Source organism: Antedon mediterranea, chromosome 5 (assembly GCF_964355755.1).
Source record: "Antedon mediterranea chromosome 5, ecAntMedi1.1, whole genome shotgun sequence".
Classification (NCBI taxonomy): domain Eukaryota; kingdom Metazoa; phylum Echinodermata; class Crinoidea; order Comatulida; family Antedonidae; genus Antedon; species Antedon mediterranea.
This window is the reverse complement of record NC_092674.1, coordinates 2,815,049-2,828,653: the sequence shown is the minus strand read 5'-3', so window position 1 is coordinate 2,828,653 and position 13,605 is coordinate 2,815,049. Positions and strand designations below refer to the sequence as shown.

Here is a 13,605-nt window from a genome sequence, read left to right as displayed (position 1 = left end):
TGGCATGTTGTGCAGGTTGGGGAGGTCAGACAATATTATATTTTCACAAAATGTATTCATGAATTTGCTCTTCTTTCATCCAATCTACGTGATAGATGGATGAAGCTATTGTTTTAACCACGTGACTATGTGGCGTAGGTGTTTTTTTTATATATATTTATATTTATATAGGCCTATATATATATTTTGTTTTCTTTGTTCTTGAGCTATGGAGAATTAATTTTTTTTTTCCGAAATAAAAGATGAATGAATGTATAGGGTACTTTCTTACTACTTGCCATGGTTTCAATTTGTATTTATTCTGTTAATTTAATCAGATGTTAGGTAATCATCTTGGCCTTAAAATCATCTCTTATTATAATGTATTACAATATGCCGGGCCTATGAATATGTTTAACCTGTATTTTTACCGCTTTTCCAAACACTTCCTTAAATCGTACTGTATAATGTAAATTTTTCTAAATTATCTAGATTGACTGAAAAAATAACAGATTTGTTAGAAAATTAATTAAGAATATAACCACAACACTAATCCGCATGCCGTGTTTTGTTTTGCTTATTTTGATTAAGTTTAGGCCTACTTTAATTTAAATAAAATTGGTAGTGGATTTGTCTGTTAAACGTTTATATTTCAACGTTCCTATACTTACAATTATTTCTATAATGCGATTAAAAGCGAGAAAAGGTGTCTGATTAGTTTATTTAGATGGAAACGTTGTAGATATTCTTTGTATGGGCTTTTAATTATGGAATAAAATTACATGATTTTAAATTTGTTTTTGTTCATCTTTTTTAATATTAATCTTGTTTTATTTAAAGATGATTAAAGTTTCCCTTAAAAACATGAAAAATTAATTAATCATGATTTGAATAGGCCATCTTGCAGTTTTAATAAATGTTCACTTTCGTAGAAAAAATAGACCAAAATAACGATTTCACATAAGTTTAACAAAAAACACATTTTCTGACAATTTTACTGTGTTTTGCTTTGAAATTACAGTTACCTTTTTTCCGATCCAATTTTTGAAGTTTGACTATTATCTGACATTAAAATGGCATATTGAATACACAAACAAAAAACATTTTGGAATATCTTCTTGGAGAACATATCTTTCACTGTTTAAACATTGTGATCGTGTCTCTCAGGCCTACAGATCGCAATGCACCAATTCCGTGTTTTCATTCGCTGCTTTGTGATATTATGGATTGTTAAAATGCATATAGACTAGATAAATGCTTAAAAAACTCATAAATTGGTTTTATGTAATGCTTGAGAATCGAATTGAACCGTGTGAAATGAGCTGATAATGCGAAAACCATGGCGATAACTAACTAACTTGAATCAAAATATTGTACCCATTGGCCTGATGGTGTAAAATCATTTATTTTATATATAGCCTATTCTGATACCTCTCAGAATACATTTATTTATGTTAGGCCTATGTAGGCCTATATAATGGCCAACTCTCTCTATATGGATATTATTTGAAGTAAAGAATAAATTGAATGTGAATAGGCCTTACTAAACTCACGTTGGACAAAATGGAAAAGTATTTCACGTGATCGTAATTGAGCTACACTCAAATTTTAAAGATGAGGGTTGAGTAAACAGGACCAGTGGTCCTACTCTAACTTACACTGGACGACTAAGGATGTACCCTATAGTATTATCCCACCAAGTGACTCCCGGGAACAATCCGCCATTTTCTCACAAATACAGTATCAAATTTCACTATATTTTAAAATCGTAATCGAGTTCCACTCCAATTTTAAAGATGAGAGGGCTGAGTAAACGGGACCAGTGGTCCAGTATAATCCCACCAAGTGACTCTCAGGAACAATCCGCCGTTTTCTCACAAAATATTTAATTCATAATACCATAAAAGCTATAATTAACACTGAAAATGTAAAAAATAAACAAACGGCGTTTCATTGTTGGCTGGAAAAAATAAAAGTGGGCTGGGTTATGGCTGACTTATTGTTTTGGCTAGCTTGACAAAAGCATCACCGTGTCTCTGGTGTCTGTGAGCGGAAAGTATTTGAAGCGCGACCTCTACATTATTGCGGAAGGGATAATCCACCGTAACAACCACCGGCACCAAAGATTATTAAACTTTTTTCAATGTCCATGTACAAAATAATGAAATAAAACGGCGCCGTATATCTTTCTTAACATATGGAAATGATAGTTGTATAATTGGATAATGCCGGTCATAAAATGGTAAGTTTTGTCTTTCATTCAAAGCGTACTAAATCTAGTCTAGGCCTAGCTAAACTATATGGAAAGGCTGGTTGAAGCCAGTTTGGTTGGCGATCAGACAACGTACCTTACTGGCTCAGAAAGAACGGATCCGGTCACCGTGTATGTCATTTGTTATTTATTTTCTATTAACACAGCTTAATATTTTTATTGATATTTTTTTGTCGAGTAATAATTGATATAATGTTGCATTGAATTGAATATCTGATGGTTTATCTGATTTTCCTGTTAAACAAATCGTCGTCGACACCACGAAGTGACACTAACCGCGTAATTGATAAAAACAGCGTTTCGAGAAAAACGCGATTGAAGAAACGAGCTTCACAAAACACACGATTTCGTCCTCAAAAAAATGTCACAAAGATTTTTAATTTACATACATACAAAGTTAGACAATCCAGCTACCCATTACTTTAATTTAATTTTAATCATATTAATTAATTACCAAGTAAATTAAAGTTAAACTTTAGTGTCACTTGGTGAAACCGAAAAATTCATTTCCCTACGTAGTTTACGCTTACGAAGTGACACTAACGCAGTTTAATAGTGTCACTTCGTGAAACCGCAAATTCGATTTCACCACGTATTTCTAGTGCGTTGGAAGTGACACTACTGTGTAATTCATAGCTTTCCAATGCAATGATCTTACATCATAACAATTATGTATGGTCCTTGATAAGTGAACACTATTATATATACATTACAAACATGTATGTCACCTTTAAGCCCTGCCTGCACTATCCGACTTGCTTCATCTTCCATTTCCATCAAATTTTTGCTCAAGAACCATCTCTTTCTTATTTATTACATGGCCATCTCCTTTGAGATGGCCATGTAATGTATTGTTTTCATTGATTTCCCTTTTGATTCTATTAATTTTTCCATTATTTTAGTTTGTTAGTTTTCATAAATTCTATTTATTTTTATTTAATTTTTAATTGTTGTATGTTATTGTCTTTTTAAATTGCATTTTTGTGAGGTTCTCTCTATCTAATGATCACCTTCGACTGGAAGGACCACCCTAGTAAAATATTGTTGAAATAAATAAAATCAAACTTAATGTGACCAACATTAATTTGATGTGCTTATATGGACACAATGGCAATATCACTCCATATTTGGGCACATCAAACTTTTTTTGTCAAACTAGTTTGATAGTGTAGAAAGGGTTAGGTTATTTATAAATAAAACAACCACATCAAATAAATCTAAAAACATAGTTTGACCTACTTTAACACTTTTAATAAAAACATCAAATTACATAGACATATAAATAGGCCTATCTGGAATGTACAGTAAGCATAATGTACATATTCATATTTTGTTTCCATATTAATTATTATCAAATATTATTTATTTTTTCAACATTGAACGATTAATAATTCAGTAATACAATTGGTACTTCAGCCAGTATTAATTTATATCAAAAATTATTCTCTATTGTTATAAATCATTAAATACTTAATCAATGTCGTTACATTATTTTTTTTCTATTACCAGTATGCTTTTTAATTTATTCAATCCATTGTTCTGTGATGTAAACATCATCTAAAATGCTCATATAATATAAACACTTGCTACAGGCTGCCTACATACACCTCCCCCATTTTTAAACCTTGAACTTGATACATTCTGCCTTAAATTGATGTAGATAGATTGCTTGTTGATCGAATTTCGGTTGTTCCCCCTTATCTTATTTTCTTGAAACTGTTCTGAAAAAAAAAACACATTTTAAAAATAACAGTGATTTCTTATTGTTAAAAATCAAGCAGAGTAGTTTAGCCTAGCTAAAGAGTCTACTCTGGGCAAGCTAGCTATGCCTAAACGTCACAGTAATAGGTCTAGGCCTACCTACTATATGCCTAGCTAGGCCTAGGCTAAAGTGTGTCAAATTACTGTTTTATATTAATTATAAAATAAATATATAATATGCCTCGACATTCGGGATACATGAGCGGACTAAAATTCTTTAAATAAACTAATTAACTTACCGTCTTTCTTGATAAAATGCAATGTTGTGGCGTGTGCGTCCAGATCCTCCTAGCTAGGCTGTAGGCTAGGCCAAAACAGTAAACAAACACGCAAAATTCATTACCAGTGTGGCACTCGCAAGCAGCACATACGGGTATTTAATAAATAGTGTCACTTCGTAAAAACGCAAATTCCATATGAGGGTGTTTTTTGATATTGTCTAATTAATGTAATTAGTTAATTAATGATATTTGAATGTTTAGATTTTGTGAAAACATAGAGTTTGATATACATAATCAAAATATGGAAGAAAAAAATTTTTCAAAAATTCCAGATTTTTAGGTTAGTGTCACTTTGTGATGCCGACGACGAAATGTTCAAAATTCTTCTTTTAAAGATGTATTGTTCCTACAAAAAAACATGAATGAAAATAAAGATTAATAAAATCAGACTTTGAATATATTATTTTGTAGTTTTAATATTTAAAGTTAATCACTTCCGTAGAAAAAAATGACAAAATAAATGGTTAAATTCAACCAAAAACCTATTGACTGGCAGCTATTTTTTGCTTTAAGTTTTTTAGGTAAATACTTTTTTTTTTCAATCCAATTTTTGGATTAACTAATATTAGTTGACATTAAAATGGCATATTCAACAAAAATAATTTTTTTTTTCAGGGGTACAATACATGTTTAATGCAAAAATCACTATTTTTGTAAATATTTTGTAAACTAAAAAAGTTCTCTCTTTTAGCTCCTCCCCTTTATATGATTCTATTGTGATTGGTCGTTTGATACTGCATGTACTGTAATTAAACAAGTTAGATAAGTGCTTAGTTTCATTCACAGTCCATTCACTGATGACAGCAGAAGTTATTTTCATTAAAGAATTTTAAATCGGTATGTATTTTTTTTTTAAACACTTTCAGAGGTATTCCACTTTTAATTGTTTACATTTCAATCCAATATTTTATTACTTTTGATCAATTTATGCCTGTAGAAAAGCTATATCCTTCAAGCAAAACCTAACATTAAATACTGTAGCTACAGTACATATTTACAATAGAAAAAAAAATTATATTGGAGCATGGAGATTTATTTTTTACCTCCGTGATTAGACTATGTTCATATAATTAATAACTTACCTAGACATTTCAAAGAAATTTTATTAAAAACAAAGAATAAATTTGATATTAAATTTAACTACAAGTACGTACTTCCTCAAAGTGTGGTTACTCTTCAAACCACTTTCAAGTTCATTCATTTATAAGTCAATTGATAAATATAATTGTTGCAAATTAATTTAACCAAGCTCAATAAATGTAGTTTGAATTTACTGTATTAATATTATTATTTTTTCATTTTCAGGATTAAAAAAATGTTGCCAACAGTTCTTTTAGTTTTGTGTTTTGCCATCCCAGCATTCTCGTCATCGTACGACTGTGATGATTATCCAATCATTGGTGAGTTTTTTTTTTTCAAAATTGATTTTAAAATTTTGACTGCCTTTGTGTTTATCCTCTTATGTAACCAATGTTTAAAAAATTTTAAAATCTCTGTTTGCAATTCTAGATTTTCTAGCTTACAGAAGAATTAGAATTTCTGTACAAAACCGATGAAAAATGCCATTTTATCTTTTTTCTAATCTGCTAGACGAAGATGTTTTACAACTTCTGAGATCGTTAATATTATTAATAATTAAGTTATTGTATAATTTACTACTAGAATAATTTAAGATAAAGGTTTTAGTGATCAACATCCTGTTCGTAATCGTTATTTATGTTATCAATAATTCTCATCTATCTGATCGCGTATAAATACAGTCGCTTACAAGTATTCTAATTACAATATGTCTCCTAACGCAATCTTCATAATTCATTTACTTGTCATTGTTTGTTTTATAATGCACTTTAAGGATCAGTTTTGTACTTAAGAATTCAGTTTGTTATTAATATATTGTAATCCTTGTTGTTATATCAGATGTTTGATTTAAGTACACGCCTATAGGCATGCATCTCTTTAGTGAGGGATAACCCAATTTATTCAACTTTTTTCAAATGATTATTTTCAAATAATACAATGGTATACAAATAATGATAAATGCACATTGAAAAAAGATGTACTATCATATTTATTCTAATAAGGGTGTAGTATGGTAACATATTATAATCAAATACATACTACCCCATAGAAAAAATGAGAATTGAAAACAATGACGATGAAAAAGCAGATACACAAAGCTCTGTTTACACTATCAAACTTTGTGACAAAAAAATGTGTGACTTTGATGAATTACAGCAAAACCACACCCCATGTTCTTATTTTTTATATTGCTTTATGATGAAAAATATATACAATATTTACATAATTGATACAGTATTTAAAATGAGGCTAGGCCTTTATCCAAATGCCACATAGATTGAATTGAACAAATACAACATACAGTTAATATCGAGAAGTGATAAAATACAGTAAAAATTGTATCAAAATGATTGGTAAATTGTAGATCATGTCAATCAATGAATTCTACTACTGTACATATAGAAATGTGTTGTAATACAATATTGTGAATATATGCATGTGGGGCGCATTTATTCAAAATTATATTCTATGGGTGGGGGAGGGGTTATTTTATTTGGGTGAGGTGTTTATTGAAAGCAGGGTGTTTATTTGAATGCATACAGTATTTAGCAAATGAAATTTTAATAAGCACAAATAGAAATGAATTTGAGTGAGACCCGTCATGGGAAATCTTGCTATAATATTGGTAAAAACATACTTGAGATTACATCTGTTTTATGACTCAACGAGAAACAAGTCTTTTTTTAGAAAAGAAAGCGTTTCACCTTGAAATTATTATTTTATTAACTAAGAAAAGGAAATATTAAACCCAGTGTAAAAACCAGAACAGTAGAATAGTATCAGTTTTTTAAATAATACATGTTAAGAAATATTTTTTATCCTTGAAAATAAAAATGATGAAGAGCTATAATTTGTAACTGTAGACGGTGGGTGAGTGGCCGAGCGGTTAAGACAGTGGAACCGTAATCACGTACCCATAACATCGGCAGGGGTTCGAGGCTCACTCACTCCATGGGTTGGTTCTGGTGGTAGAACGAGTCTTCTCGGATAAGGACTATAAACCGTAGGTCCAGTGTACACAACTTGCTCGTGTGCACTTTAAAGAACCTAGTACATCTTTCGAGACGAGTAGGGGGTTACCCCGGTGTATTAGTACATCACAGCCACTGATCACCAACTGGGCCCTCTGGGAGATCAGTCTTTGACTGAAGAGGTCATCCAGTATAAAGATAAAAGAAACAAACAAACAAAGATCTCGTGGGGATCACTCTTAAATATTTCCTTACAGGGAGGTGCAGCATTTAGGAGGTATTATTTTTGTGCATCTGGTAGCACAAGTGTGGGAATATATGGGGAGGTGCACCATTTATGGGGTATATTTCCAAGGATTTGGATGGTAGCACAAGCGTGGGAAATGACGGGGTGAAATTAGTAGTTTTATTCCCTGGCCCGTCCTGTGTCATGATTTATCGCACAATTTTAGCTATACTGGATGCTAAGCCCATTGCTAAAGGGATCCTACATTTGAATCAATGAAAACTAGCCATCTATAATGTTATCCCAAACCCTGTCAGAAACGGTTTACCTTTTGCTGGAAACTATTACAAATATTGTGCCCTCTCTGGCGTGGCCTTTTTCCTGTCATCTTGGTCCATAGTATTTTTCAGTAAAACAGGTAGCCTCATGTCTCGTAGTGGCTGCTGCACCCCACCCTCTCAAACCTCCTCCGACCACCAATGGGGCTGTAGACCTATATGAAATGTACTATATGAGAGCAAAGGGGCAGTGTGCCCCTAATATTTTTAGCGTGATGAATACTACATAATAATAATTTAATTCAAAATAATGAATTTATATTTCATGAAGGAACCGATTTGCAGTTCACTGATCCAGACCCATCGAACCTTGAAGTTAAAACAGAGGAAAATTTGGTATCTATTCTTTGCTGTGCTGGTAACTATGACAACATCACTTGGTATTTCGAGGGCCAGAAGTTTCCCAATTGGAACAATTCCATAGACATTATATTAGGCAATATTCAACTTGCGCAGGACAATCAGGAAGTACGTATTAGCGAAGTTGCTGAGAGAATGGAGGGTACTTACAAATGTGTTATTAGCAATGATACCAAAACATTGGAATTTACACAAAAACTTTGGGTGAAACGTGAGTCAAAATACCATTTTTACAATGCTAGTAAAAATTTGCAGAGTTGATCCGGAATTGTGTAACCCGGGTGATACCGGGGGCGCTAAAATGCGTATTTAGTGGCCGTAACAGCGTAAAAGTTTATGATATGAAATGTGTTTTTTAGCTTGGCAGTGTAAGAGTAAAAGGGATTTATAATCGATTCACTATTATTCTGTTTCACAAATTTCAAAAGTGCTTGTTACAATTTAATTTTACCAACCATCTATCCCAATCACAACAAGAAAATGATCCAGAAACCTTAATAAAATACTAATTTGCACCACGCTGATTAACTTGTGGCAAGTACTCTTCAGATTATGAAAACATTTCACTAAAAATGATTTTATATTATTTTTATTTAAACTTTATTAACAGCAAAACAAACAAGAACTATCGAATTGTTGCAAGAAAAAGACTGCCTTGACAAATCTGCAAGAATTGGGGACAACGTCACATTTGAATGTCACTTTTACATTGGCCGTAGTGAACTTTGCCCTACCATCATTTGGTATAGTCTCGACTCGCCAGTGGTACAATACTATACTTTTGGTTATGAAGATATTACTGTTCCATTTACCAATTTTACCACTTTTGTTGTAAAGAAAGAAGAGTGCCCAGAAGGGTATGTTTAGACTGATTACATTACTAGCACTGTAGTTTGATTGATGGTATTAAAACTTTAAGTTGAAACTTTTTGTAGTACTTTAGTTGCAGCAGGGGTGCATCCATCATTGTGTATAAAGAGGGGTGCATTTTTTTGGCAAGGGTTTGAGGCTCAATCACTCCATGGTTCTGGGGTAGAACGAGTCTTCTAGGATAAGGACTATAAAGGTGCAGTGTACACATCTAGCTCGTGTGCACTTTAAAGAACATGGTACATCTTTTGAAACAAGTAGGATGTTACCCCGGTGTACTAATACACACACACACATCCACTGATCATAACTGGGCTCATTGTGCAATTGGGGCTGGACTGTTTTAGAGGTGTTTACCACCTGTTGGTCCCATCCTTCACTAGATGTGTGTTATGTCTGTGTCTTTGGATGTACTGTACATCTCAGTGAGAAGTTGAATAAATAAGTAAAAATAAAATAAATATATCTACAGTAGATGAATTTGTTTTGAAACCAGATTATTATCTATTATTTATATAATGTGTTTTTTCAGAGATAAAACCGACATTAGAACATCACTCCACATATACAACATAACCAATGATGCATTTGGGCAGTACTATGTACAGTTGATAAGAGAAGAAAGTCTAGTTCATGTTCTCAACTTAACCAAGATCATTGGTCAGTGTCTCAATCAATTTTTGTTTTGGTTGAATATGCCATTTTAATGTCACATAATCCACTTTGACCTAAAATTGGATCGAGAAAAAAAAATTTATCTGAAGAAACTGTAATTTAAAGTTGAATTTAACCATTTATTTTGTCATTATATAAGATTTGTTTGACTATTTACTCTATTAAAACTACTAAATAACCTATTCAAAGCCTGATTTAATAATTCTTCATTTTTCATGTTTTGGGGGACAATACATCTTTAATAAATTGGAGGGTTTAGTGTGTTTTGAATTTCTTGTCAAAGAAATTCTTGAAATTTGACCTTTGTACAAATTATTGATAATAGGCTATCTAATCTAATAATTGATGGACTGTACTAAACTGAAGCAGCCAAAACCTTTTTATTTATTGATAAGTCGTCTTGTTTTATTTCAGAAGATAAAACGGAGCCTTTGCCACAAGTTATAAATGAAGGGAGCACAGTGGTTGCTCTTGCTTTGGGTTCAACCTTAGTAATCTTGTTTGTGTTCACGTTAATTTACATGATTTTCAAAACAGATATACACCTGTTCATTAAGAGGAGAAAATTAGAAAAATGTTCTTCTGATGGTGAGTGAGTGTATGGTATAAATTGTAACTAGCTTATTAGGTGAATTGGATTTTGGCTAGGTCTAGAGTAGTTTAAAATATATATTGTTTTATAAAATAAAACTAAAAGCACATTACTCATGGAAAATGTCAATGTTGTTGGTATCAGAGGTATCATGATATATTGGTATCAATTCTATGGAGATACAAATCAAAAAAGCTATAAAATCAAACCGAAAATGTCCAAGATTTCGGAAAACACTATTTATTCGTCAAGGCTAATATTATTAATGCGTAGGTTTTATAATCTAAAATTCTAACTTATTGGGATCATCAAGCTGGACTGACCAATACATTTATGCTAAACGTTTTTATATTTTGTAGAAAGCAGCAAATTTGATGCGTTTATTTCATATAGTAACTCCGAAGAAGACCGGGATTTTGTCATTTGTACCTTGCGTCCGTTTCTTGTGGAAGAATTGTCGTACAATGTGTGTATTGATGAGATCAATTTTCTGCCTGGAGAAGGTAAAGTATTTCTTAATTGTTTTAGATCATACAGGAAGTAACGATCTCAGGAACATTTGACCTTTGACGTAATATGTACCATGGATTCCCACATACAATTATTATAGCACTTGAATGAACTTTATTTTCAGATCATTGTACAGTTTCGGTGAATGCAGTGAACTGTAGCAGATGTTGTATTTTAGTGCTGTCTCCAGATTACATTAAACGGCAATATTGCTCAATAGAATTCAATAAAGCTTTAGAAAAACACAGGCTGAAGAAGAACATCATCCCAGTCATGTTCAGACCAATTTCACCAGATAGTCTGAACAGACAGGAAGCCCTCCAGCATCTTATGAAAGCTGGAGAGGTCTTGAAGTGGTCACCCAGTGGCACTAATAAAACCTTCTGGAAGAAACTAGAAGTGAGAATGCCTACCAGACGTACTCCTCGACACGCTCGTCCTCATGACTATCATAAGAATAGTAAATACATTGATAGATCAACTTCAACCAACTCTCAAACATATCTCTGCCCTATGAGATCCGTGTCCAAGGAGAGTGCAAGCAGTTACTCATTCTCGGAAGAAAATTCCTGTCAAAGTGAGGAGTTATTCCAACAGAAATTCCCTATTGGGGTGATATAATTCCCTATTGGGGTGATATAATTCCCTATCGGGGTTATATAATTACCTATCGGGGTGATAACTCCCCATCAGGGTGATATAATTCTCTATCGGGGTGATATAATTCCTTATCGGGGTGATATAACCTCCCATGATAACAACATACAGTGGTATTAGCGGACTACACTATTAGAACTTAACTCGTGCTCTGTCATATGAAAGTTGTGTAGTGTCATAGTTAAATACCATGAGAGAATCCTGTACTGAGGTAGGATTTCGACATAGGAAAACATGATTAACTCCTACCTATTGTATTATAATTCTTTATTGTTTAAAACTAATTACCTTTTAGCCGTTAAGTGTTGTTTGTTTTTAACAATTACTCTCTTGACATCTTTATTAGTAACAATAGGTCATGTAATAATCTGTACACTATCAAACTAGTTTGCCCTAATTTGGTAGTGACATGCCCAAATATGGTAGTGATATAACACAATCATGCTCATACATGGGCACATCACATTTTTTTGTCATTATAAAGTTTGATAGTATAGACAGGGAGTTGTAACACTCTTTGTTTGTTTTTTTTATCTTTATACTGGGTGACCTCTTCAGTCAAAGACTGATCTCCCAGAGGGCCCAGTTGGTGATCAGTGGCTGTGATGTACTACTACACCGGGGTAACCCCCTACTCATCTCGAAAGATGTACTAGGTTCTTTAAAGTGCACACGAGCAAGTTGTGTACACTGGACCTACGGTTTATAGTCCTTATCCGAGAAGACTCGTTCTACCACCAGAACCATGGAGTGAGTGAGCCTCAAACCCCTGCCGATGTTATGGCTACGTGATTACGGTTCCACTGTCTTAACCGCTCGGCCACTCACTCACTCTTTGCTATAGACGAGGTTTTAGTGGTAGTTGTATCTGTCATATCATATAATCATATCTCTGTAGTACTGTATAATTTGCAATATTGAATGCAGTAAACTAATAGGAAGAAGGAAGAATAAATAGAAAAGGAAATGGATTAAAAATCCACCTACGATACAAACAAAACTATTTACAGTGACTAAGTAGTAACACAGTTTAAGTAGATAAACTGTAATTCTTGTTTACGCGTGGTTCTCGTTAGAGACGCAACAGAAGCAAGTAGACGCAATTCAAGTGATTCGAATAATCACAAGCAACAGTTTGAATAATCTATCGCCTGTGATTGGTCAAATCAATGTGTTGCGTCTCTAGTTGAAACCAAACATTTTGTTTCATTTCAAAAGAAAAAGAAGTATAAAGAGTATCTATCAATTTGTGATCAATTGTTCTAAACTTCCATAAAGTACCTATACGGTTATAAACAGATTTTAATGTAAATAAGGTTTTTTTTAAAGGTTTTTTTTAAACGTTTTTCCAAGTAGTACTGTAGTATCAATGATGACACATTATTCCAGTTTCAGTTTTAGAGCCATTTGAATGCATAGTCCTTTGCAATATTTTGTTAATTTTCTATTAATAGTCTTCACTGTTTATGCAGATTTAATGCCATATTCAGAAGTTTTATATGTATATATTTTGTTTTGATTCGTACATAAATATATTTTACATGTTGGTAATAATGCAATATGGTTATAAATTAAACAAATATTTGTACTGAAATGAAAAGAGGAACAAAAATATAATTAATAGCAGATGTATAAATTATACAGTATTTGAATAGGTTGCTTGTATTACAGTATAACTGTAGTATGACTGTATAGCTACATATATCTGTAAGTAGCATGTATAGCTGCAGTATAACTGTAGTATAACTATATAGCTGCAGTATAACTGTAGTATAAATGTATAGCTGCAGTATAACTATATAGCTGCAGTATAACTGTAGTATAAATGTATAGCTGCAGTATAACTGTATAACTGTATAGCTGCAGTATAACTGTAGCTGCAGCCACAGAATTGTAATGAATGAATGTCTCAGTATAGTTTTTATAAATGAATTTTTTTTATGTTGATATAAAATTTGCGGTACAACATGTAGATGTTTTGATCAATATACTTCAATGGTACTATTGAAAATAAAGTTATTATTTTTGTTAGCA

The 13,605-nt window shown here is 32.5% G+C and overlaps 1 protein-coding gene across 2 annotated transcripts; it reads left to right on the top strand.

The window, feature by feature from the left end:
• The first annotated feature begins 2,084 nt into the window (after positions 1-2,084).
• LOC140049370 (interleukin-1 receptor accessory protein-like) lies at positions 2,085-13,605 on the top strand. 2 transcript variants are annotated; one of them, XM_072094241.1, is made up of 9 exons: positions 2,085-2,221; positions 5,080-5,130; positions 5,599-5,693; positions 8,179-8,478; positions 8,878-9,124; positions 9,670-9,797; positions 10,227-10,400; positions 10,764-10,907; positions 11,039-13,605. In XM_072094241.1, the coding sequence occupies exons 3-9, from the start codon at positions 5,609-5,611 to the stop codon at positions 11,533-11,535; spliced, it is 1,575 nt and encodes a 524-aa protein (XP_071950342.1). In that variant the 5' UTR covers positions 2,085-2,221; positions 5,080-5,130; positions 5,599-5,608; the 3' UTR covers positions 11,536-13,605. The 2 variants fall into 2 exon arrangements, with proteins under 2 accessions (XP_071950342.1, XP_071950343.1); XM_072094242.1 differs by having other exon boundaries at positions 4,985-5,130.